The sequence below is a fragment of the Labrus mixtus genome, chromosome 2, assembly GCF_963584025.1.
Source record: "Labrus mixtus chromosome 2, fLabMix1.1, whole genome shotgun sequence".
In the NCBI taxonomy this organism is placed as follows: domain Eukaryota; kingdom Metazoa; phylum Chordata; class Actinopteri; order Labriformes; family Labridae; genus Labrus; species Labrus mixtus.
The window spans coordinates 11,138,791-11,165,108 of NC_083613.1; the positions used below are offsets into that span (position 1 = coordinate 11,138,791).

Here is a 26,318-nt window from a genome sequence, read left to right on the forward strand (position 1 = left end):
AACTCTGTATCACATTCAACATTGTACACACACATACACAAAGTATGTGCATGTTAAGCATCAATGTCATGCACCCATTAATTAAGACAGCATTCATCACAGGTAATGGTAGAGTTGTACATGTTTACATTTATTTACCTGCCCACTAACAACCACTTATGATTTTAAAAAGGAAGAAGAAAAAATAGAATATGTGACATGTGGAAAAATTTGTATTTTAAATGTTTTTATTCTTTTTTTCAGAGAAGCAGAAATTCTGAGTTGTAACAAAAAGTTGGAGCAGTGAGTGTTGGTGCACCAATGACACCAGACAGAGAACATGACTGTTGTCAAAACAAAACAAAAAGAACCTCATACAACAAGAAACCAGTTTTACAGGCACATCTCTATTCATAAATCTTCTGATTGTTCTCATCTTTCATCATGTCTACAAATATAGTTTCTGTGACCCATTAATTCACTTTTAAACAACTCTATTACACTTTCAAAGGCAAAAATAGCAAACTGAAAATCTGAAAGTAAATTATTTTCCCTCCCAATTTTTTTTTTGGTTGAAAACATCTCTTTTCATCTTGGGTCTTGAGGCTGTGGTGTTGGATCAGAACTTGCCCTTCTTCTTCTTCCAGGGCTTCTTCTTGGAGTTGGAGTCAATGATAAGCTGGGACTGACGCTTTAGCGCTTCCTGTGAGATGACTTCAGATTCATCCTCTTCACTCTCATCCTCTGAGACAAAAACGGAGAAGAATGAGACAGATATAGCCTGAAGGCCCATGATAGTCTTCAAGTCTGTGTGTGTGTGTGTGTGTGAGTGGTTCCCAACTCACCATCCTCAAAGAGGTCCAGACTTTGGTCTTCAGGCAGCTTGACACGGGTGTTATAAGCTGGCAGTTTTCCTGCAATCCTGATGTAGAACTACTCAAAGCAATAAACAGACACACATTGAAAAAAAAAGTCAACAACTTGTAAAAACATTAATTAGCCTCTTTTTACAGAATAAAATATTATCCTGGAATCTGGCAAAACCTTTGTAGTATAGTTTCTTTCAATGTTTCATTCCCGTAATTACTCCTTTTATTTCTCTCTATTGATGCTATTTATTTGATCAATGTTCATGAAATTCACATTTATGAGAGATTACAGTTTTTTTTATTGCATGTTTTTTTTTTGTAACTGATTCTTTGGAAACAATGTTAGAGGTTGATTTGATAGTTTCTATTATAACAATCTCGCTGTCATTGTTGTTCAATTCCCACCATCCTAAATGGTCATTTCCAGAGACTTGGTGGTTTCTGTTATGGTTTCTTATATGTGTTCAAGTTGAGCAAACAAAGCTGAGTTGATATAGTAATAATCAGGTCGGAGTTACATCAGTTAAAAAAAGACTAATCCATCTAAATTTAGAGCTGATCATCCGTGCCATTAGTGAATGGCTGTTACGTGTTTTCTATGGTCCACTCTGACGTGTTCTCTGAAAGACAAGTTGATTCCTGGCCTGGTAAAGTGATAAAGAACAAACATGCTCACTCATGCAGTCTTTATAGTCCTACTTTGCAGTGTAGGCTTAAACAAGAGGATGTAAATACTGATTTGTTGTATTAGTTTTAAAAAAAAAACATTTTTGGCTTTATTTGATAGGACAGTGAATAGAGTAGGAAATGGGAGAGAGTGGGGAGTGACATGCTGGAAAGGGGCCACAGGCCGGACTTGAACCAGGGCCGCCTGCTTGGAGGTATATAGCCCAATAAATGGGGCGCGACCTAACCGCTAGGCCATCTGTGCCCCACATACAAACTATTTGCAAACTTCAATTTCCTGTTCATCAAGTTTAGGCTAACGTGTCAGCAGCTAGAGTATTATTGGCAGACTGAGTTGGACACCTGATCTTATCTTAAGACACTTATCTTAATGTTTTGCTGCTCATGTGCTTTATTTCCCTTTTAATGGGGCTAGATTGCAGATGATGATATGCGGCTACGCATCACTATTTTATTCAATTTTAATTTAAAAGCAAAGAAAAAAAACACTGATCTTCATGTCTTTGAACATGCCTGTGTTAGATGACTGCATCATTTTCAACTTGTTTTGAAACCATTTATCATGTCTTTCACTAAAATTGCACAGAACAATATTGTAATCAATATCTCTGTTAAAACAAAATCATTTAAAATATCCTTATTAGCACCATCACCTGGATTTCAAACCAATGTAATGCTGGATGAGTGTAGTGTAGCCGTGACTCACCTCCTCTTCCTCCATCTCCTTCATGCTAGCAGCCTGATCCTTCCCCTGAAGCTCCTCCTGCAGTAACTGCAGCTTCAGCTCACACTGAGTCATCAGCTCCACCACAAACTCATCTGAGTCAGGAGACACCTCAGCCACTGCGTCCTCAGTCTGGACAGACATGGGGGATAACTGAGTACACAAAAGCTTACCTGACATATTGAAATAAATTAAATAATATAAGAAATAAAAGGAGTTCAAAGCATAGACGCAAGTGTTAATGTCAGTAAATAAATGAAGTGTTCAATAGTTCAACACAGATTTGGAAGTGCTCCATCCATGATGACTAACATTATTACCAGTGTGATTTGTTGAAGTTTGTCAGCAAGGTGCTCCACCCCAGCTCTGACAGTACTGAGGGTTTTAACAAGCCAATCCAGGCGCTCTTCACAGGCATCACACCTACGCTGCTGAGCCTGCAGCTGCTGCTCGCACTCCTCCAGCATCTGTTGGTCACTGGGAAAACGACAGAGAAAGAGGAGTAGACGTAGGAGTAGAGGCTTCAGAGAAAACTTTACATAGCATGTGCAACGCTATGCCTTCAGTCCACTACTGTGTAAGTGTCTCACCTGGAGAGTTTAGCCTCTCCAGAATATTTCATATCCTGAAACTGTTGGTTCAGGAGCTCCTTCTGCTCCTGCAGCTGCTGCAGCACTTTCTCATTATCTTCCTTCAGCTTCTCCAGGCGTTGGTGAGTCTCCTTCTGTGAGATAAAGCGCTCCACTATCTCCTGCGCACGTGAAAAATACAAACATATGTGTAGTAATCTCATAAACACTTTCCTCAACAACAAATTAATCTCATACGTTTACCTGGATATCTGTGACTCCTGTGGCCTCCTTAATGCGTCTAAAGGCCTCCTCGAAAGTGGAGAGGACTTTCTCCTCCTCACCTGGCATCCTGGGGCTGCTGCGCTGGGCCTCACTGCTCAGCTCATCCGGCTGTATAGTTGCTCTCTGAGCCTAAAGGTTGGCAAGTTTATATTCTTTCACTCAATCATTTACTGGATATGCACATATGGCATTTGACTGTGTGTATATCTCACCCTTCTATCCAATTTTTCAGCTTGGGCCTTGTGCTCCTCAACCTTTTTCCTGTAGCTGGCTATAATACGTTCTCTCTCCTTGCGCTCTTTGTGGAGCGATTCCTCCTGCTGTTGTAACTCCATCTTCCAGGAAGAGGAATGGGAAGGGGAGATGAAAAGAAGGGAGGCGCGTGGCAATTCAAATGATAGTATGATAGTACTCCAATATTGACATTTACTTAGATAGAACATCGCTTTAGGGAAACATTGTTGTGAACTCATAGTAGAAGGGTTTGCAGATCACCTTAGCAGCTTCTTTAGAGAGCTGAGCATCAGTGTTCATGGACTGCATGTTGTTGAGTTCCTCCCTGTGCTTCAGGATTTCTGCTTCTAGACTGTCCAGCTGGCCCTGGAAAGTGAGAGCCTCATCCTAAAGGGGAAAAGTAAAGTTATTGAAGATGAGTGGACAGGAAATATTGAAGTAGAGAATGGCTGAGACAAACTTTAAATTAACAATATGAAAAATCCTCAGAGAACTGTTACCTTATGACTACTGCATGAAATGTTCCTGACTTAATATAATTTATCATTTGTTTGTGATCAGGAAATGAAGGCACTTTGAAAAGATTGATTAATTAATTAACCTACTGGTACATTGCACATACTGAAATAACATCATTGAACAAATGGGAGTATCTGGGAGTATCTGATTTGTAAGTTGACCTGATAAAATATAAATATGGCACAAAAAAGGACAAAGAACGTTAAAATTATAATTAAAGTTAAGTGAGGGCATTGGAAGTACATCAATCGACATTTACATATCACGAGCACACAGTGTGTGATAGTGCCTGTCACAAATGGTGGACAAAACATTGAAGGTGTAGATCTCTCACGAGAGCCTGCTGATGGCAAATGAACAATTACCTACTTCTAGCAATGCTGTATGCCAACAGTTAGGAAGCTTCATAAACTGTACAATAAAACTTACAATGAAAAGCTCTGCACAAAAGTTGTTGTAGACACAAATCATTTCTGGAGGCAGTGAAAAAAATATTTCCGCAATAAGTCTGGCAAGTGAAAAATGAAAACAAACGTTTTTCAGACTTTAAAGGTTTGAGTTGAACTCACCTGCAGGTGACTTTTGACTTTTTTATAGCTAGCCATGATGCTCTCCGCCTCCTTGAACTTAAACTGGGTCTTCTCCAGGCTATTCTTCAGTGACCGCAGGTTCTAAAGACACCAAACCCCCCCACCCACCCACACACACACACACACACACACACACACACACACACACACACACACACACACACACACACACACACACACACACACATGCATGCACACAAACACACACACACACACAAACACACACATGCACACACACACACACACGCACACACACCACATCGGGGTCAGAAAAAGCAAACAGTATCTTCCATGTTTTCAGATGGGCATGATATGTTTTTACCATGGAATCTTCAACTTTCTTCCGACTTTGAGCATCAGCAAGCTGTGCTCCACTGCTGTCTTCTGGTTTCATCCTTTGGTATTCTGTATTCAACTCTTCAAGGAGGCGCTGCTTAGTCTGAGTGGTGTATTTTAGGGCATTGAGACGTTTCATCTTGGACAGCACACTGTGGTCTAGTGTTGTAAGAGCTGCCTGAGAATAGGGTATTGACCCAGAAGATGACGTGTAAGAAAAGTGAAACAGACAGTGAGCAGGAAACAGAGGGATGGTCATTTTAATGTTAATTTTACATTGTTACAAATAAAATCTGTGTGTAAGGAGTGAGTTCAACCTATACAGTTGAAATGGTCTCAATCAATCAATAGGCTAGATTTGTATTTGTAAAGGGTACATTTGTTACGAATGTTATCTCAAGACATTCAAGACACACTACAAAAAAGAGCAGATCAAAACTTTTATCTTTGTTGTTTTACAATTCTACAAATCATTTAGCAGATTATGTACAGAGAACATAAATCCACCATGAGCAAAACACCTGGCAACCTTAATGAACAGAATTAATAGTCCTTGCTCTCACCTTCCCTGACTTGTTGCGGAAGATCTCCTTCTCCAAGCCTCTGTTCTGAAAAGCCACTTTGATCACATTTTCATCACCCTGAGGGGAAAGACACAAAATAGTGAAGAATATTGTAATTGTAAAGCAGGTCAGGTATGATTTATGATGATTTATTCCACTGACTCTGGGAAAGGCTCTATGCCGTGGAGACCTACAGCATTTGCCTGTGCCAGTTTTGTGTACAGCAGCTGGTTGTCCTGTCTCAGCTGGTGGATGGACTCTCTGTTACTCTCGATGGTTGACTGAGAGCTCTCATAGTAAGCCGTTCTGTCGCCCTCTAGTGGACAAAATAAATACTTACAGCAACAATACACGGAGAAAAGCGTTTTATTGTTTATTAACCTTTCAGCGACAAAGCCAGCAGCTACTTCTGTTTAATTTATTTATGGATTTGAAGAGACTAGTTTTGTTCAGCTCAGTACGGCAATTAGCAAACCAAACGTGTTTAGCATTACCTGAAATCACCACGGAGACTACTTTGAAGCAAACTTACCCAACAGTTGAATTTTACGCTGCATCTCTGTTATTCGGTCATGCAGCGGATATTTCACCGTCCCACTAAGCGGCATGTTGGTGCTGCTGGTTCGTTGTCGGACTGTCTGAGCAACAAGCGGAGGCCTCTATTCGTCTTGCGTTGCCTAGCAACGTGTACACTCAGTGAAGCTTATGATTAACCCTCACGTGTCAACTTGCCACGATAACAAAAACACACATGGTCATACACCCTTTAATATTTTAAATGTATTCTCAAGTGTCAAATTGTCATGTCGTGAACTCAACAAATGAATCTTTCTCATAGAAATGTTGTTAAAAGAATGCTAGTCAAATAGCCAACCCAAATTCCTCCAATTAAAAATGATGCCCCTTTTGTCTTTCATGTGAAGTAAGCTTAAATTTAGTTTAAGTTTAAATTATATCCACAAATTAATCTGTGAATATTCTTACCATGTCAAATTCCCATTTCTGGAAGACAATACAACTAATACCAAACCATAAACCTAAAACATTAGATAGGCTACCCAAAAACTTTCCAGATACAAAAAATACTAATGAATGACTATTGAAAATATCATTACAGATACCTAGAATTCATAATGACAAGAACAAATCTGATCAGATATCCAAATAGAATGACAAAAGAGCTGTTGCATATATTTCCAGATTATATTTGGATGTCTGTTTTTCCTTTTTGTGGATTATGCTTAATCTTCAGAAATAATGCTGAATGGGCTAAATTTTGGTTGTTATTACACCCACATAAACACAGATGCATTTTCCAATTTGAACACTGGCAACATACACTTTTATTATATTACAACAAAACAAAAGGAATTTAAAACTTAACATTTAAACACATTTTTGGAAATAACACTAGTTATCTAAAAACACAATTTCCCGTTTTTTTAAACACAGGTAATTTTTTTAATCTCTTACGGCTTTTAGTATAATACTAAACCTTTATTACAGTCTATGAACATAACTTTGGTGACCTTTGGTGAACAGTGCAATGTCTTGGTATAAATTGATAAATAAAAGCTTTACTCAAACAGGCTACATCTGCCCCTGAAGTGAAGAGCTCATTGAAAGATATTGGACCCTTTAAAGCTTCTATGTAAACAGCATTTCAAAATACACAAACAAATAAGAAAAAATACCTACCGGTAAATGAACAGAGGAAAAAAACATTCATTTTCAAACAAGCTGTACATAACATTACCAACAGTTGTTATCTATTAAACAACCTATTCCTTCTTAAATCATCTGTGTTTGGCAATTACATGGAAGCAATAGTTTTAAGGCTTTGTAGCAAAATACAAAAAGATCAATAGTCATCTTAAAACATCAGTGAAGCCCATTACACAACACAATATATCAAGAAAATAATATTATCTTCCATTTGTTCAGATTTCACTTGAAAACATAAACCCACACACAGAGACACACAGACACACAGACACACAGACACACAGACACACACACACACACACACACACACACACACACACACACCGCTTCCACTTAATCTAAAGATTTGGGCTCCTCATTGGACTTCTTCAGGAGGCTGAGCAGGTTCTGGGACATGAAATACGGCCTCTCTGCTGATCCATCGTTGCGCTCCAGATCATCCACTATGACATGGACAAAAGTGATTGAGAAACATTTTCCAGCATGCTAGTACTTCAGAGTAGTTTTTTTTTCTTGTGCTAATGGTTAGTACATCTTTTACCAGTTTTCCAGCTGATTAAGATTCAAAGGAGGGCTCCAGCAATTTATAATAGCACCTCCATTAAATAAGACAGTTAAAGAGCATCTTCAAACCAAGCACCCAAGAAGTTTTTCATTTCCTGCTCCTTCCATGCTTGGTGTTTTAGGTCATCCATAAGAAAACTTTTGGATAGAGTCCAGTTATACTTTAATTTGAGGTAAAAAAATATACTTTTAATTAGTAGTAGCAGTGCTTATTTTTGTTATTAATAATTATTAATTGTTTCTGTCTTCTCTGAATTTAAGTTTTGTCTTGAAATACTCTGGTTTGTACCTTTTCAGGTTAACAATACATCTGTAATTTGTAAACTATGATTTGGTTAAATTATTCAAAAATTGTGATTACTTTAGTCCCTATATTAGTCCCCATACAACACTTCCCATAATGCATCTCGTATTGTTTACTAATTGAAATGCTTATTCTACAACAGGGCCACTAATTTATAACCCAAGCTTTACATCAAAAAACTGAAGTCCCAAATTCAAACCTTGTTGGAGTACCCCTTTAAGAAAAAAATCTAAGGCCTGGTTAACTTTGCCAGACTCACCTGCTTCCAAACGCCAAGACACCGTAAAACATGTGTATAGCCATAACAGAACTACTACAATTAAATGCAACCATTTTTAATTGACATTTACATCCAATAAATACGGAATGTCGTCGGTAATTTCAGTGGAAAATCAACTTACATATTTCACAAAGTGACAAACAAGAAAAAAAGTACAAAAGCATCCAGCGATTTAAGATGTTAGTTCAGAGCATTCAGAAGGCCATGTAAACAACATGCAGCACTTAGAGAGAGAGAGAGAGCGAGAGAGAGAGAGAGAGAGAGAGAGCGAGAGAGAGAGAGAGAGAGCAAGAGAGAGAGAGAGAGAGACAAAGAGGACAGGGCCAGAACAAGGCAAGTAGGATCAATGTACAAGTGTGGAGGGCGGGGGGTGGAGGAGTCTGCAGAGAGGTCATGATTCCTGCGTCATGACAACACAAACACAGGACTTGCACCAGTCCGAAATACCAAGGCAAGTAGGTGGCAATACAATACATGGGATTTCATCTTGGCTTGGGTCTTTACTAGCCCTGAGCCAAGAAATACGTAAGACATACACTACTGTATATATACAAGTTCCATAGGAAAAAAAAAAATCCAATATTCATACAGTATATCAAATATGTCTGTAACATTTTGGCGTCAGCTGGTATTATTGTAAACAGTGAAGGAGATTCACCATCGTTGATAGAGTTTGTTCTGACTGTAAACACGGTGCTGAGTGGTTCTGTAGTGCATTCATTAACAGGATTCAAACAACAAATATTAGTGACAGTAATCAGGCACAAGTTCAGCACTCACAACGTTCCACAGGTCTTCACAATATAAAACCAACACTGTTCTTAAACTGACATAAGAAAGCATGTTTTTTCAAGCTACAGAGATGCACTGGGCTTTTGACCTGCTTTATCCTTCACAACACAACCGAGACCTTCTCCAGCACAACATCACACCACTCTTAAGCAGGCATTGAGACATTTTCAGCTTTTTTTATATGCTGTACATTTAACAGGTCCATATCACATAGTTGTAGGTACAATTTTCATTCTTTATGCTTTATGAGGTTTAACAAGCTTGATTTGTTTTTTGCCCTGACATCAAACATCTATTCCTATTCCTGTGATACGGGGGGAGGATTTTCTTCTTTTATTTCCTCTTTCTTTTCTTCAGTCACCTCCTTCTCAGCCTCCACAGATGGAGATGATGCCTTCTCTGTCTTTTCTTCCTGTATCAACTCCTGTTTTTCAGCTTCTTTTTTCACCTCCACCTCCTCTTTCTTTTCAACCTCCTCTATCTGAATCACTTTCTGTTCCCCATTATTTTCCTCTTTCAGATCTTCAGCATCCGCCTTGGTCTGCAGAGGTTGCTCCTCTTCATTGTCCTGCTTAAGTACAGACTGCTGTTTCAGCTGGATCTCTCCATCGGGCTCCTGCTGGAGAGGGGTCTCCTCTTCCACTTTTACCTCATCTGCTTCTTTTGCAGAATCTGCTTGATCAACTCCATCTTCCTCCAGCCCTTTTGTTTTGGAGAGGATCTCGTGCAGGTCGGGGGACATAAAGTAAGGCCTTTCAGGCGAGCCGTCGTTTCTTTCTAAGTCCTCACCTTTTGCATGTGTGAGGATGTGCAATTTGTGTTTTTGATTGGGTTAATGGGAAATAAGGGGGAAATGAAACCAGGGAAAAAAGGGATTATGTGGAAATAAAGTAAAGTGAAATTAAAGGGAGAAAAGAGACAAAGAGAAGAAGAATCAGAAACATGTAAGGGAGAAGAAGCAAGCATCTCAAAGCAGAAGTTGTATAAGTGCTTAAAACAGGAAAAGAGAGGAACTTTGCAAGTAGTCTGGATGAATATAAAGGTACTCACAGAAGCAGAGGAACAGTGTGTCCACACACATGGCGTACACGCTGAAGAAGCCATGGGCGATGAGGTATGAGCCAACAACAACTGTCTGTGTGCAGAAAATCAGAAAGCATTAACAAAGTTATCAAGGCCTCTGCTGAGGTCTCAAAGCTCTCAGGTGGAATTTGGATCAGATCACGTTTTCACAACTGTCTCTCACCAGAATCGGCACCCAGTAATAGTTTAGAGATGGAGCAGCCTCCTCTACTGCTCTGATTCTTCCAGAGAAGAAGAAGAAAGAGAAGATCCCTGCAGAAAAGGAATAATTAAACCAAAGATACAGACAGACCTCTCTGTCTCGTAGATAACAGATACCTTTGGTCTAAAAATAAAAGCTTTCATACCAACAATTCCAACAATAAGGAGCTTCCCAAGGAACAGCAGGAAGTCAGTCACTTTATCTAAAACAGCAACCCTGCAATAAAATGGACAGAGTAGTGAGTATGAGAATCTATCAAGCTAAACGACTAGTAGCTTACATTTAGCTTTATTTGTTCAGTTATCATCATGTGAAAACAGATAATGAAACCAGACCTAATAATGTTCCTCATGAGAAGGAAAAAAGCATCTCGAGCTGAAGGGCAGAAACTTTTTCCGTAGATGGCAATCTGGGAAATGAAAATATCATTTAAAATCTTAAAACCTGAAAAATTCAACATGCCTGCAACATTGTATCCTTTTAAAGAACTCACCATGATGTATGCATTCCTGTTCAGGAATTTAATACATTTCTCCAGACACCAGAAGCAGCACTTCATGCATTTTAGTATGAATTGCGCACATTTATTCTGAGCACCTGGAGGGTGAGAGTAAGATGCGTTCATGGATTTACAAATGTAGTGATTAACAAACATATAATAATCTAACTGTTTCCTAAATTACACAAGTCGTATGTATGATGAACATGGAGGGGAGTAGTATAAGGGATGCAAAGTATCCATATTATAAAAATGTAAAGTTAACACTAAAGTAGATTTGTTTATCAGTCTCCTTTTACTGAAGAGAAATCTCCTGACCTTTCAACTTCTGATCCAGGTACTCCAGAAGGACCCTGATGACCTGGACCAGAGACAGGATCAGAGAGCCAAAAGCCAGGGAGCCTGTGTGATATCTGGACCGGAGGAGGAGACAGAACACAACTGTTAGTATGAAAACTCTCTTTCCTTTTGCAGAATTAGGCTACTGTTTCTAACATACAGATCACTTTAATTTCCACAAGCTTTAAAATTACACCATTTCAGATAAGTGGACAGATTGGACACATGAATACAGCTTGAATCTATTACCGGAGGGCTCGCCCCAGTGAGGAGAAGATAGGGTAGGCGGGAATGTCTTCGGGCTTCTTGAAGGCCCAGTAATATGAGGCGAAGGCTCCAGAGAGAGTGACCTGGCCCAGGGCAGTCACAAAGTTGGCACACCAGAAGAAGAGGAAAATGTTGTAGAACTGGAACAGGATGAGGTATTTGTGGTAGAGGGTCTCCCCACCATAGAAGGCAAACAGGCACTCAGCATCAGGACACTGAGCCGACACGTTGGAGGTGTTGAAGGTCTGAAGGAAATAGCAGAAAGCAGGATTATGTTTTTCATAAAATAAACAATGATGGAACCTTTTACTGTCCAGGTTCAAAGTGACATAATCACAATGTTTCTTCCAAGGAGGTGCCAAATAATAATACATAGTTAAGTAGATATGTTTGCTGATTGGTTGGATAAATAAGCATTTTTAGTCAGATAGTTTAATGTGTCCGTGATATTCAAAAGCATACCTTGGGGTTGCAGATCTCCCTTGAGTACTCACACTCAGAATTGTTGAAGACTTTGTACACCTGCTCGTTAGAGGTGGACAAGAACCTGGTTGGAACTGTCAAGGAGATTTGTTAACAAAGGGAGGAAATATCTGAAGCTCAGTTTAGAGTCATCAGTGTCTTTATTTCGTCGTCCATTGAAATATTTCCCAAACAAGTAACTTAACCGCATCGAATAGTACATCACTAGAAGGAGAAGGATGAGGTCATGTTCTAAAATAGTTCAGCCTTGAGAAGTAGTATACAGTATGTTAACTGTAAACCTTTTCAGATACTTACATCTTTCAAACTGACAAGTTGTCATCAAATTAAGGGCTTCACTTTTTTTTTATTGTAATGCCTTAGCATGCTTACTGCCTTTAATTATTTTCTACTGAAACTAACACTATGAAGAGGTTCAATAATAAAAACACTAAGTAGTAATGAATTAGAGGTATCATTTTTAGAGTTAAAAAAAAGGGCTGTAGAATATAATAACGATTAAGTGTCGTATTTATGTGTTTTGAAAGGATACACAGCAGTGATCGCCCAGTAAGCTATCACCACAGCCAAGAGGACAAAAGTCAGCATGGGGTAGAAGAGTGATGACATCACATACCCAATAGCTCTGAAAGAGACAACAATCAAATTGTAGTAAAGTTGATACATGGATGTGCTAAATAAACTGCTGCATATTTACACAACCACCAGAAAAATTAGTTTCTTCTTCTTCTGGCAAGATAGTACATCAAATCCAATATTCCGCATAATGTTTGCTATTTTGGGTTTCCATTCATTCCTGTGGGGGATATTTGGCTCTTCACTGAAAAATGCTCAATAGTGTTCAAAAGCAGGCAGTCTACTGTGCCCGTCTGCTGTTTGGTGATACAAATAGACTTCAATGGGTTATCAAAGATTTTAGCTGAAAACAGCTTCTGGAATGGCTGCCAACAAGCTGTGAGATTAAACACAAACTGTCCTCGTGTAACCCAAAACACAACAAGGTAGCTTAAAGAGGGACTTGGGTTGGGAATCGGAGGGTCGCTGGTTCAAGTCCCGGCACGGACCAAGTCCTGAAGTTGGTCTGGTAGCTGGAGAGGTGCCAGTCCACTTACTGAGCACTGCAGAGGTGCACCAAAGGCACCGAACCCCAAAAACTGCTCTGGAGCGTTCGCTGTGGGCAGCCCCCTCACTCCTGGACCCCTCCAGTCATGCATGTCCATAGGATCATGTTTGTGCATGTGTGTGTTCATGTTCATTAGACAGAGTGTAAAATTGAATTTCCCCTCGCGGGATTAATAAAGGATAAATTATTATTATAATAAATCAAGAACAGTTTCATTGTAAAATACTGATCATTATAGCTTTAAAATATGTCAGCAGATCAATCTTCTTAGACAGATCGATCCTGCAGAATGTCAGTTAAGGATATAAAAGAGAGACTGACCTGCTGGCCTCTTTGATGAGGGCGATGGCAATAAGGATTCTCTTCCTGAGGAAGATGAGTAACAGGATGATGATGACCTCCACAATAGCCAAGATGATCACTGTGAAAAGGTGAAGGTGTTTGATTACAGGATTCATAAAATGTAACACAGACATGCATCAAAGAATTCAAGTTTGTTTGAACGTACTGAAGGCCAGCCATGTCTGTCTGATCTGCAGATACACAGAGAAGTCTGTCTGCAGGCCCAGGTCACGGATAGTAACGTCAGAACCCGGTTCTCCCTTCAGACTCGAAAATTCCATGTAACAATGGAAAATCCCTAAAAGAACAGTTCAGATATTTAGAAGATCTTCCCTTTTAATTAATCAGATTTGAACTTCATCACTTCCTGAGGCTGAAGACCTACCGTATCCGATGACAAGAATAACCAGAACAATCATGACCCAGACCATGATGCCAGCTAAGTATCTCAGCAGGACGATGAAAATCAAGCTCACGACCATGGCGATCACCAGACCGCTGGAGAGGGTGGATACATTAAATGATTGAACACAGCGATAGTTAACAACAGAGTCTTTAGAAGTTTTTGTTCCTGACAGCTTTCAAAATGATCAGTTAGCAGAGGTTTGTTTTAAAAACTTGGCAGTCATTAATTTATCTACTGAAAACATTAGTATCATAAAACTACAGTTGTTCAGCTTAATGTGTTTGATTTTGATTATGTGACTATGTACTGTTTTCTTTTGACCTAAAACATTTTGTCATGTGTAACACTGTTTTGTTCCTTTACTGTCACTAAGGAGTGGAAAGACTTACAGCACTATCCAGTACCAAGAGTGAGTGTAATCCTCAAAGATTCTCATGGCCACCTCGCGAGCTTCAAGAAACACATTTGATTTCCTGTAACAAAAACAAAAAGAACATCACTTTCCAAACATAGCGCAGTGGACAGCATCTGCCATGTTAGGAGTCTCTAAGCAGACAGAATTGAGTAAGTTTGCTGCATCATCTACGTTAATAGCATGCAAAGAGACGTACAACCTCCAGAAGCCTTGAGCAGAACCAAAGCAGGCATATGCTAACAGAGTGTTTTATATATGGGCCCAATAAGAGAAAGGCATAACCCAAAGGGGTTACATTTACAGTGCTAGATTGACTATTAAATGGTATTGATTGCCACTTTCACAGATACATTAAATGACTTGTTGTTTCAGCACTATTTTCAGCAAGAAGTTACTGAACACTGTATATTTTACAGCCGCTGATTTATCAAACTAATCTCACATATATCACAAGAATTGTATGATCATTTCAGACTCTGTTTCTAACTCTTGCTGTGCTCAACACAGAGACGGATGCTCTTTGCTCTTACAGTATTTATACAATTTGTATGTATGTGTTGCAATAGAAGTGGACTCACTTGGATGCCTCCAGCACATCTGTGGCATTGACATTGACTCCCTGTCCATCATCAATGGTGGTCTCGTTGCCCACCACCACCACCCCGCCTTTCAATGTTCCCAGAGCAGGAAGGCAGCGACGCGTGACTGTGCAGGGAGGACATGATCCGTTTATATAGTTCATCAGTTATGGTTATCCGTTTCACACAGAAACATCAGCCCTTTGGACAAAGAAGCTTGTAATGTGATTGAACATGTAATGTGTTTTCTGGGAAGAAGCGCAAGTTTCTCACTTACAGGGTTTACTTGGCATCAGCATGGCGGGACACAAGCCATCCCTCAGGAGCTCAGGAGGACTCTGAATCATGTATGAACAGCAATGAATTTAATCTGCATTTCACAGAATTACTTTTAGCATATTTAAAACATGAATAATTTCACTCGTCGTGTACTTACCAATTTGGCAAAGTCCACTCCATCTTTGCAGTACTGTTGGTAGTACTCGCGGTCTTCTTTGCCCCCTAACTTGGCCTTTACCAGAGTTAGATGCCGGTCAGGACAGCTTTCTACACATAACTGGAAACGAACAGATACAATTAACGGTGACAATTTTGTGTGTAATGAATGAGGAAAATATTGTGATGAAAATAAATGAAGAACTGATATTGTTTCTGACCTGTGTGGTAGGACACTGGAACTCCAGCAGCACCAGAGGACTGGCACATTTCAGGATGTTGAAGTATAAAAGAAGGGGCTTCTTCCTGTTGTTTTAAGAGCAATACAACAAAAAATATTATTTGGCAGTGGAACACAAATACATATCTTACAGTCTCATGTGAGGGGAAATAGATCAGTGTTATGCAGTAGTGTAAATAATACACTGACTAGTCTGCATGTCAAAGGTTTCTAAGCAAACACACTAAAGACATCATGTTTATATTGTCAGCTGACTCACTCCAGACGTGTTCCAGCTTGTCCACAGAATTGCCCCCTGCTGTCTGTGGGGTAGATGACTTTCCTGGGGTCACCCTGAGACCAGGCTGCATGGAGAATAATCAGAATCATTTAAAACGTGGACATCAGATCAACAAAAAATGACAAGTGCTACACAGTCACATGCTGCTCTTGTGTATCTTCTTATGAATACTTAATCAAATAAATGTATTGTATTCTGACACCTCTATGAATGATGGGGTCTCTTTGATGGTAAAACACAACATTTAGATAAAACTCATTATAAGTGGATTGAATGATAAATGGTAAATGGACTTGAGCTTGTAGCGCTTTCCTCTTCTTCTGACTAGCGCTCTTACACTGCAGGTCACACCAGCACATTCACACCCGTTCATTCGCTGATGGCAGAGGTTTCTATTAAAGTGACCATCCGAAGTAAATAATGCCATTCATACACGTTCATACGTCACAGACAAGGCTAGGGGATATGTGTCTTGCCAAAGGACACATCAGACATGTGGATGCAGGAGCTGGGGATCAAAACCCCAACCTTCTGGTTCAGAGACTACTGACTCTACCAACTGAGCCACAGCCGCCCATAATTCATCAAGAAAATAAATGCAGGACGATTCTGTCATCATGGTAATGAGGGGAGGTTGTTATCTGGGGCAGCAAGCAAAAAGGTCCAATGGGAAAACTATGAGAAGGAGGTCAGCCAGTTAAGAATACACAAAAAACTACTAAAACCCAATTACAACAATGATCAATTATAAGAGAACAGATAGTGGACATTTAGCCTATGGTTATAATCTGGCATATTTACATTTTTACGTTCATTAATGTTCACTTTCCCTATTTTAAATAAATAAATAAAAAAACATTATCAGTGTTGTGATGGACTTTAAAAAATAAAATAAAAACACCTATGATGACTTCACTTCTAACTTTTGAACTCTAAAAGTACAACAACCCTGTAACACACAAGATCAAAAACATCAGGTTGCAATATTACTATGACGTTTTTCAGAATGCGGAACATGTACAAATAAAAGACAACTCCAGTTATTTCAAAAGCGTTTGAAAACATTATGTCTAGGTTCATTTTGGTGGATCAGAATCAAGTTAGCATCAGACATCGCCTACATTTAATTGATCACTCCAAAGATTGGGAACAAAAACTCCAAGTATAAATAGGCCCCCGACTGCCTCAACTGGAGTATTTGCATAAGGTTCATCCATCTACCCATCAGCTACAGTCTTACACTGATATGGCCTTTGGGAGGGTCTGCAAAATGTAATGGGCCTCCGGCAGTTGGCTAGAGGTCCTCTTTGGCAAACGTTAGCAATAGAGGACTGCTGGTGATGCCTTTGTATACATCCAACTTGAAAAGTAGGAATGGATTTGGTGTTTGGAAGCGACAATTATTAAGAGACTGTGAGCTGCACTTGCAGGCAGATGTCTGTTACAGAGAAATGGCCGCCTATTGGTTACATAATGGGGGATTGTGTTCCGTCTCATTGCTTTCCATGTTGGCTGTTTCCCCCCACTCAGCCAATTCCCTGCTGAAATTCTTGTGAATGATACTACTTAGATTACAAATGGAAAAAATAACATTTCTGATACCGAAATCTGTTCATAAGTCGACAGATTCAGTATTTTTATGCAAAGTTTAGTATGTACAGATTCAGAGTATTGTCTCAAAGCAAAATAGTTCATTCCTAATCTATTCTTTATTTAGCTAACAACTTTACTTTACTATTAATCAGGGATCACTATAGAAATAAAGTAAATAGCAACATTACAATTACGGTATGTAATTAGACAAACTAAAATGATCTGATTATGCCTTTTGTGCCATGCAGGGGCGGGTCTAGAGAAAAATCCATGGGGTGGCAAAGAGGTGGCACAGAGATTTTAAAGGGTGGCAGAAATAAACGCTGATCAGCCGGTATTTAAGTTTCTTGTTTGTGTGGGTAAAGACATCAGAATCCCTACACTCCTCTGAGTCAGTTCACTTTAAATGGATGTAAGGCATTTATTAACAATTATGTCCGTCTACTTTTTTAGTTAACAAAGCTACTGAACTACAGGACAGTCCCAGATGTAAACATACACATATACAAATACACAACATTACTTCTTTGAAGGGTAAAATCTCAAACATATAGGCTAGGTGTAACTTACTGAAATAAAAATATGTAGCCTATGCTCATTATATATGCACACTATTGATGACAAATAGTTTACATCATCTTACCACACACTCCACTTTTTCATTGATTAGAACTGTTTGCAGTAGTGCTTTTTAAGGGTCCTCAATATGGGGAGTTACATCCTTCCAATGTGAATGATCTGGATATTAAACCTCTGCGTTGATACTTTTATGCACTCTGTGCAGCAGTTAAAGGAGAGTAGGGGCGGCACAGAGACGCAAACAGCAAGGTGCGATAAGTGTCATTTGTGCTGCTTTCACTTGCACTTGTAAATCGGAGTTTCACTCTTACAATTTTTTTTATATCAGCCACAAATGTTGGGGTGGCAAGGCATGGGGTAGCATTTGCCACCCTTCTAGATCCGCCCCTGATGTCATGTGATATATTTTAATAGTGATGGTCTTAAATATAAACGCATTAATAATTTACACAATAAAACAGTAGGGTTCATCTAAAATCTGGTGTTTAATGAAACAAGAAGTGAAGAATCAATCTTACCGACAATACCGACTGCAAAGTACCCAAACAAGGCTAAGATGAAAAGAATACAACAGAGGATATCTGTGCAGCTCCTGAGGAGAGGAGAGGAGAAGAGAGGAGAGGAGAGGAGAGGAGAGGAGAGGAGAGGAGAGGAGAGGAGAGGAGAGGAGAGGAGAGGAGGGAAACATGGTTATTTGTGTCCTGTTCAACAGAAAGAAAATCATCTAAAATTAGCAACTGAAACACATCTCACCTGTTGTAAATCGGTCCTTTGAAGGTTGGGTCAAACTTCCTCGACTCCCCTGGGGATAAAAAGACACACGTGTTAATGTTTCCTACTAGTCAACAACCTTTGAGACTTATGACTAGAATATATTGCATATTTTAAGAATAATTCATCAAAAACTAGTGACTGAACTTTATTTACTCTTTGAACCACTGATAGCTGTTAATGCCAATTCATTTTCTGGGAATGAAAACCTTCTGAGAGATTCAATATTTAAAAGCCTTAATTATATTATGGAATTTATCATCACAAAATATTAATGTTACAATTATCCTCATAACATAACTTCTATCGTAATGCATCAGACATTAAATAAATTAGGTTGGCAAGAGCTTTGATGCATTTTTTATCTTCTCATTGGTGTAAAAAAAAAAAAAGCATTTATCATCATAGTTTCACAAAATGATTATTAAATTAAAATAATGAATATCCAGTCCAGGCTGTTGACTGTCTTTGTTGATATTAAATGTTTTTTTTTTTTTTGTTGGCCAATATATTTTCTCTTAAATCATCATTCAACTTCATCTAAGGAATTCTAGAAATACTCTTTTAAATGTGAAGGATGTGCGTACTCTAAATGTCACTATTGACACAGACAAAAGAAAAGACATCCCCCAGAACAAAAGGATTCTTCTGACAACCCTGGCAACCCACAAAATGGCTCCCCGCCGACTGTGGGCTCCCTGTGGACATGGCCAGCAACCATGGAAACACCTCAGAAAAGGCAGCAGAGAAACACATCGACCACGCCTGCTCTGCCTACAGTGAGATCATCATGAGCTCATGCTGCGCTGGTCAAATTGGGTTTGACTTTTGAGATGTCTCTCCGTTACACCTTGATACTTAACACAGGAAATCAGCTTGACTTAAATACAGTGAACCGTCTCCTTTTACAACATCATCTCTAAAAATTACACGGCCTACTGCTGTTACACAACATGTCACATAAGTGTCTCTGACGCAGCCTTTATGACAGCTCACTTGGTGATATACATGTTCTTTAAATACACAAACAGAGAGCTAGAGGCAAACCCAGCTGCTTTTGTTTCACAGTCTAGTGTTTACATGTACAATATCTGCTACAACAAACACTGCAGATACACACACAAATGAACAGGAAATACTAACACTCACTGCGTGTCACAACACCTTGTATATTACAGTATAGTGTTTTTGTTGTTTGGAATATCTGTCTAAAATCTGCCAATTTAACTTAACGAATGATTCAACTAAGTAAATGCAGTGGTAGGATCATACAAATATCTAAACACAGCCAACAAGACGAGTAAGACATTTTAGGAAATGGACGTTTTCTCACTGATAGTTTGACAAGCCAACAACATATGACTCAGTAAAAAAAAAAAATCATAAATCCAGCCCAGACAGACTGTTACAGTACCTTGTCTTTCGTATTTTGTCATTCTGTCGTTATTTCTCTCTCAGTTTTCCACATGGATGGTTTTATAGACTTCAGTGTGCTGTGTGTGGCAGCTGTTTCTTTCCTTCCTGTAAGAAGTCGGTGTCAACCCATCTCAAACTCTTGACTTCCTTATTTTAGTGTACTCAAAGCTCTGCCTTCACCCCCTGTTCCCTCTATCTCTCTCTTAGCTCAGCTCTTGTCAGGGGAATTGCAGCAGAAACTCTACTGATGGGGGAATTGAGAGAGGAGCAGCAGAAAGCGACAGACTTTGTGGTGCCTGTGAACCTGCTGTTGCTAAATAAAAAGGTTCAAATGAGGATCTGACTCCGCCATATAAACAGTTATCTTAGCCTCCATCTTAACACCCTCTAAGTCATCATGATTTAATGTTTTCATCCCCGCTGTTGTTCCTCCCTACAGATCATCTGCACTCTGACCTGGCAAGATTCACATGGCAAAAAAAAAACAACATTTCTCATAAAAACAGCTCTTGAAAAAGAATAGAACACTTTAAAACACAACTGCTGTGCAGTAATGCTCCCATCCAGTACAATGGATTCCATGGATCTCAGCTTCCTGTTTCTACTTGTGGTAGAACTTTAACCAAACCCTCCTTTGAAGCGCCTTCATATTCTAACTTCACTGCATCAACACTGTACAAAACAATAAACCATGTTTTCAATAGATAGTTACATGCTTTGTTATGACAATGGTTTGATTAAGATGCATGTGTGTATCTCTGACGTAATCAAGGGGGTGTGCATCAGATATGAGACTGCAGGATATATCTGCCCACATAGCTGCCATGTGACAGACTGCCTGCATGCCACCACATGAAATACAATACTAACCACACACATGCCTGTTACATACACAGAGCCATGCCTTTGCAAACTCAACCTTGTTCTTCTTAAGAATCCCAGACCCTCAATTTGAGCTTGGGCTGAACCGACAGTGGATTTTAACTTATTTTGATAACAAGGAGACGAGTAAGACATTTTAGGAAATGGACGTTTTTACTTTCTTTGTTTTCTCACTGATAGTTTAACAAGCAAACAGAAGTCTACCACTCTCTCATTACATACAAAGTACCAACAACAGACAATATTCTTAGATTTGCCTATATAAGCTTGGCATGTAAGAAGGAAACAGAGGTGTGAGCTAACCAGGATCAACTCAGATAGAACAGAAACTGAATACCAGTGTGTCCTATACTCATTAATTATAAGTGACTTCATGACTTCCAGAAACTGGAGAGAAATACTCCAGTTTTAGTCCTTGGATGTTAAAATAAAAGTCAAACTCAAACATGGAACTCAACGTTAACTTACTACTACACCTTTGAATACCTGACACTTCTGTAAAGTTTCATTTCACCCGGCTTCCCCAAACACAACTGATCGTTTGTCCTTCCTCTTTCTCTTGGCCCACAGTTGAGCAACTTCAAATAAAAACCTGACTACATTGCAAATTTAATGACAGTAGTAACTGTACATTGAAAAGCTTTGCAGTAAACAATATGAAAAAAATATAGTGTCCCCCCCCCCCCCAGAGTTGACACACTGAAAGTCTGTTTTCCATCAGCTATTAATTTGTGGGGCCATCTGCGACTGTGAGAGACACATCTCTATTGGAGCTAAAGAAAGACACAGCTCTTTGCCCGCTTTGTGCCATAAAACAATCTCTGATTGTGCTGAAAAGCTTTCTAGCAGATTGGTGTAAAGACTTCCAACTGTCTTGTTAATTGTCTCGTTTGTTTATGTAGTCAGCAAAACAAACATGGTTTGGGGGGGGGCAACCTGGATCCAGGATCCAACCAGGATCTATAGTAACACGCATATGACTGCTTTAATTCTTTAGAAATGTGTGGTTAAATACATTTTCCAAGAACTATTGAATATGCTGACTGGAGGAGCTGAGGTACTAACTGCCAATCATGTGATTAAGAGCTGCTCTACCTCTGAGCTTTAGGTGTGGTGTGGGTGTGTGAGGGCAGTACGTGAGGACAGGACGTGAGGGCAGTACATTAGGGGGAAAACCTTCCAAGTCAATATGAGTGAAAATAAACATTTCAAATACATTTTTCATTTAGTGGTCTGGTTTAGTGCCCGGCTGATATGGGATTTTTTGGGCCTATACAGATATCAATATTGAGGGAGAGAAAAACTCTGATACCAATGAATTGGCCGATTTCTTTCTTAGATCTATAGAAATAGATAGATTTAGATATACACATTTATTGCGTTGATCCCTCAAATGCAGTTATTAAACATTTGTGGAAAAGATATACAGTATAACGTAGACAAGGAAAGTAACTGTGAGTGGACGAGCATCACCGCTTGACACTCTGGAGGGTGAAAATGCTTGTAATCCATATAACACAATCTGAGAACTGCTAGTATAATACAAGGATACTCAATTGAAATGCTATTTTTTTTTCAAGATTTATTTTTGGGCTTTTTGTGTATTTAATGGAGCGATAGGACACTGGATAGAGCTGGAAATCAGGGCGAGAGAGTAGGGAATGACATGTGGGAAAGGAGCCACAGGTGGGAAAACATGAATTGTTATTTAACTGGTAAATAAATGTTGTAATATTGGCGCACATCTGCAATAATATTAGCAGATATCGATACTGGATATGTTAATATTGGCCAATATTTTTCTGTCAGACTCCTTTATCCAAGGTGACTAAGCTTTTTTCTCTGATGGTTTAGAGTTGATCACCAATATAGTGAGGTAAAGCTCTGTTTGTGTCGGAACAGGGATATATTTATTTTTCAGTAAATTATGGAATATGACGATAATGGGTAGCTAAATGTGTTGGTCAAAAGAATTATGAGAGAATGTTTGAGATCCTCTGTCAAAACTGCTAATAGGAAATTTGGTTGTCAATTCCAGTCAATTTGAGTAAAGTTGGGCTGAAGTACAATAACAAATTTCTAATTTGTAAATTTCAGATATTGGGTAAGGTCGAACGCTGAATTTCCAGGGCACCGATGGGCCAGGTCCCTGATTTTGATCTTATTCAAGTATAACCTTTTGAAATGGTTATTAATAAAAAAAGAAAAGATGTGAATATTTTCTTGCTTGGGTTGCCTGGGTACCTCAGGTTGCTCCTGAAATCATGACGGTGAAACCCAAAGGGTACCAACCAGATCATCTCATTCTGCACTCAGGTCAAAACATTGGTGAGAAATAAATCTGTCAAAGGAACTTTAAGCTGTTCTAGACAGTATAGAATATTGGTCCTTGTTTGAAAAAAAAAAATCCTCAAGTGGAGTAATACGGTAACTTCTGAGGTTATAGCAGGAAGTAATGATGTCATGATATGATTCACTAATGGGCCCAGAGGGGTTATCAGATGAACCCTTTCATGGCTACCTTAATGGTTTAGTGGGTAATGTGGCTGTGTGTGTGTGTGTGTGTGTGCATGTTTGAGTGTACACATGCATTGTACATGCAAACATGCACATAAACTGAGTACATTCTGTCTTCCTTGTTTCTATCCCTCACATGTTTTTTTCTTTCTATATAGGGCATATAAAAATAGATGCTTCATATGTGACTTGATTGAATCCCATTAAGTCCTGCCCTATAGCAGCTGTTACTTATTTAGTTAGCCAATTCTCTTCAAATCTGTTTGACAGCAAATAACAAAGCTAACAACCATAATATTTCAAAGAAAGGAGGAAATGTATCAAAGTCTCTGTTTGCTGACACTTATAAAACTGATAACTACTGGCTAAGATCGGTCTCTCACTTTTCCACCACTGCTTGGATCAGACAGCAGTGCTATCTAATTTTCCCAAAATGCCAGTCAAAGTCCATATGACAAGAGCTCATTCTGAAATGTATTGCTCTAGTGTGCTGTCCTCATTTTGTGTGTGTGGTAATGCTTCTGAGTGTTTGTCAGCTTGATATTGACAGGAAGCCTCACGACTTTGTCTGCTGAGTGGGTAGAGCAAGTGAGGCTGAACACAAGCCAGGCTGTGCAGGCTGCAGCCTGCCTGCCTGCCTGCACATCAGCCTAGACACAAGACAGTGTAGAAGTAACTATGGTAGACAAACTAGGATTGCTCACAGGTCAAACTCGGCATATAAAAAAGTTATTTAAAAATACTGGTAAGCTGAGTCTTTCTATTGCCTTAATGTTGGCTTTAAAGGGGTTGTGGTTTTTGACCTTTTGACCTTCATGGGGGAGGAGAGCTGAGGGAATGGAGCTGTTTTTATGGTGACAGGAAAGCGTCAAGGAAATACTCCACAGCGGGAGCTCCACAGAGTGACTTGAAGAGGATGTGTATCGCACAGAGGGTGTTGGCAACTGGGAACATCTTACATTGTGAAAGACATTCCATGAGGAATGTGGTTTGATTGAAGAAACCTATGGTTAACCTCTAATGTAACATTACTGACTTAAAGTATTAAAGCGAACGTAACACACGCTTTGGAAACTTCATGACTCAACATATGAGCACCAACCCAGCCCAGACACGGGAAGACCAGACCAGTCTGCTGTGGCCTGATAAGTTGGTGTTGCAGGAGAAAAATCACGTGTGACACATATAATAATCAGCAATGAGTCACTCCTTTGACTATGATCATGAATATTCCATAATATGTCAGTCAGTGATAACAAAAGCATCTGAAGTTATGGTCTTTGTATGTTTGTGTGAGTATTTGTGGATGAAATTACCTATGACAAGATACAAAACAACACATGTTTATTGAGCCCATTTGGGAAACTAAATAAACCAGATAGACATTCTCCTCTGTAGCCTCCAGACCACTTTTCTCACCTGTTAATCTATCTGTATGGGTATTAAATATTGTTGTTGATCAATTCGGATCCATATCTTGACATTTGAGGACAAAGTATTGCGATTCTACATATTGTTAGAAATATTCATAAGGTCTGCCCTCTGCAGGTTTGAGGTTATTGCAATTCAATTGTTCTATTGGCTGATGGGATGTTTGACAGTCTATGGTACTAGCATTCTACTTCAAACTAATCGTGAAGGTGTCATTGCCCACGACTTAATGAACTAGCTAAACTTGCGAATCACGATGCTGTGTGTAACTAACGACACGAAGGAGCGAATGGGCGTGTCTTACCCTCCTCCCCTCCCCCCTCCAGCCCCCCCTCCCCCCGGTCAATATTGATACGTTAATATTTGAATGGCATTTTTTGAAATTCCAAGGTAGATGCACTTCAGCCTAAACTCATTAAATGTTTCTTCTGTACAGAATACCCTGTCTGCATATAAATCTAGTAGATCAGAAGTCTTCTGAATGTCTATTTTATCTGCAACATTTTTACTTTATGGAAAAAAAATGGATTAATCTGTGTCATTTGAAGCTAGGTTTGGTTTTAATAGTCTGTGAGAATAACACAAATAAGCCAAATAAGCCAAATACTGCCACCATTCACAACATGATACACTCGTTCATTGTCAATTGTAAAATGTAAACACTTCTCTTCTGGCATTTTAGCATGATAACTGAGAAAAACGCGTCCATAGAGGATGAATCTGACTCCAGATCTGCATTAGACCCATGAGGTCCACACCCATCCATCCCTCGCAGTCATTGTTTCCATGTCTTCGACCCGTTACAGAAAATGAAAGAAAGAAGATAAATTAGTCAACATAAACCTTGTTCTTACCGTATTTAGGGTCCGGGGTTTTCTCCTCCAGCTCCATTCTCACACTCTGCTCGGCTCTTTGCTTGCTAATCAGACTTTAGACAGGACAGTTACCATGGAAATGTCGAGGAAAAAACATCAATAACACTGACGGACTGCGACGGCTCCACAGTAGAGAGAGAGTGAGGGAGAGAGAGAGGGAGAGAGAGGAGCCATATGGATACAAGCCAAAGTGTAGCACAGCACATTCCAGTCTACCAGAGAACTGACCAATGACTGAAGGACGCCGGGTGACTGACAGCTACGACAGCCAATCAGAGTGTGGCTGGACAAAAACGTTTGGCTCGCCGTTACTTCTACGGAATGTGAACTTTGTAATGTGTTTGAAATGAATTTCATGTTGGTTATATTTAGAAAGTACGGGCTCAATGTTTCTTTTACCTTAAGTTTTGAAGTGAAAGCACACCCTACAAATAGAGGCTCGTGATATTTACTCAAATAATAAAATTTTGAGTAAATAGGGTTTTTTAAAATCCCTTTTCTAACTTTAATAGTGAAAACATTGTTCTTTACCTCATGATAT

At 39.3% G+C, this 26,318-nt stretch overlaps 2 protein-coding genes across 7 annotated transcripts; both read right to left on the reverse strand.

Moving 5' to 3' along the window:
- Positions 1 to 109: 109 nt before the first annotated feature.
- Positions 110 to 6,045, reverse strand: odad3 (outer dynein arm docking complex subunit 3). 4 transcript variants are annotated; one of them, XM_061051606.1, is made up of 13 exons: positions 5,888 to 6,045; positions 5,550 to 5,671; positions 5,356 to 5,433; positions 4,779 to 4,970; positions 4,436 to 4,537; positions 3,609 to 3,713; positions 3,326 to 3,448; positions 3,093 to 3,242; positions 2,850 to 3,010; positions 2,580 to 2,736; positions 2,242 to 2,427; positions 825 to 912; positions 110 to 723 (listed from the first exon to the last, which is right to left on the reverse strand). In XM_061051606.1, exons 1-13 carry the CDS (start codon positions 5,961 to 5,963, stop codon positions 599 to 601), a joined length of 1,665 nt encoding a protein of 554 aa, XP_060907589.1. In that variant the 5' UTR covers positions 5,964 to 6,045; the 3' UTR covers positions 110 to 598. The 4 variants fall into 4 exon arrangements, with proteins under 4 accessions (XP_060907589.1, XP_060907578.1, XP_060907598.1 ...); XM_061051595.1 differs by having other exon boundaries at positions 3,093 to 3,236; positions 3,609 to 3,734; XM_061051615.1 differs by having other exon boundaries at positions 2,242 to 2,391; positions 3,609 to 3,734.
- A 635-nt stretch (positions 6,046 to 6,680) lies between these two features.
- slc44a2 (solute carrier family 44 member 2 (CTL2 blood group)) lies at positions 6,681 to 25,915 on the reverse strand. Of its 3 annotated transcripts, none has more exons than XM_061051644.1 (22): positions 25,757 to 25,915; positions 18,639 to 18,687; positions 18,404 to 18,477; positions 15,693 to 15,777; positions 15,414 to 15,498; positions 15,194 to 15,313; positions 15,035 to 15,095; positions 14,758 to 14,884; positions 14,154 to 14,237; positions 13,744 to 13,856; positions 13,525 to 13,656; positions 13,338 to 13,437; positions 12,426 to 12,518; positions 11,873 to 11,957; positions 11,393 to 11,655; positions 11,123 to 11,217; positions 10,799 to 10,902; positions 10,641 to 10,714; positions 10,451 to 10,521; positions 10,267 to 10,355; positions 10,071 to 10,155; positions 6,681 to 7,523 (listed from the first exon to the last, which is right to left on the reverse strand). In XM_061051644.1, exons 1-22 carry the CDS (start codon positions 25,791 to 25,793, stop codon positions 7,414 to 7,416), a joined length of 2,136 nt encoding a protein of 711 aa, XP_060907627.1. In that variant the 5' UTR covers positions 25,794 to 25,915; the 3' UTR covers positions 6,681 to 7,413. The 3 variants fall into 3 exon arrangements, with proteins under 3 accessions (XP_060907627.1, XP_060907610.1, XP_060907618.1); XM_061051627.1 differs by lacking the exon at positions 6,681 to 7,523 and adding an exon at positions 8,268 to 9,809; XM_061051635.1 differs by lacking the exons at positions 6,681 to 7,523; positions 25,757 to 25,915 and adding exons at positions 8,268 to 9,809; positions 20,071 to 20,220.
- Positions 25,916 to 26,318: the final 403 nt, after the last annotated feature.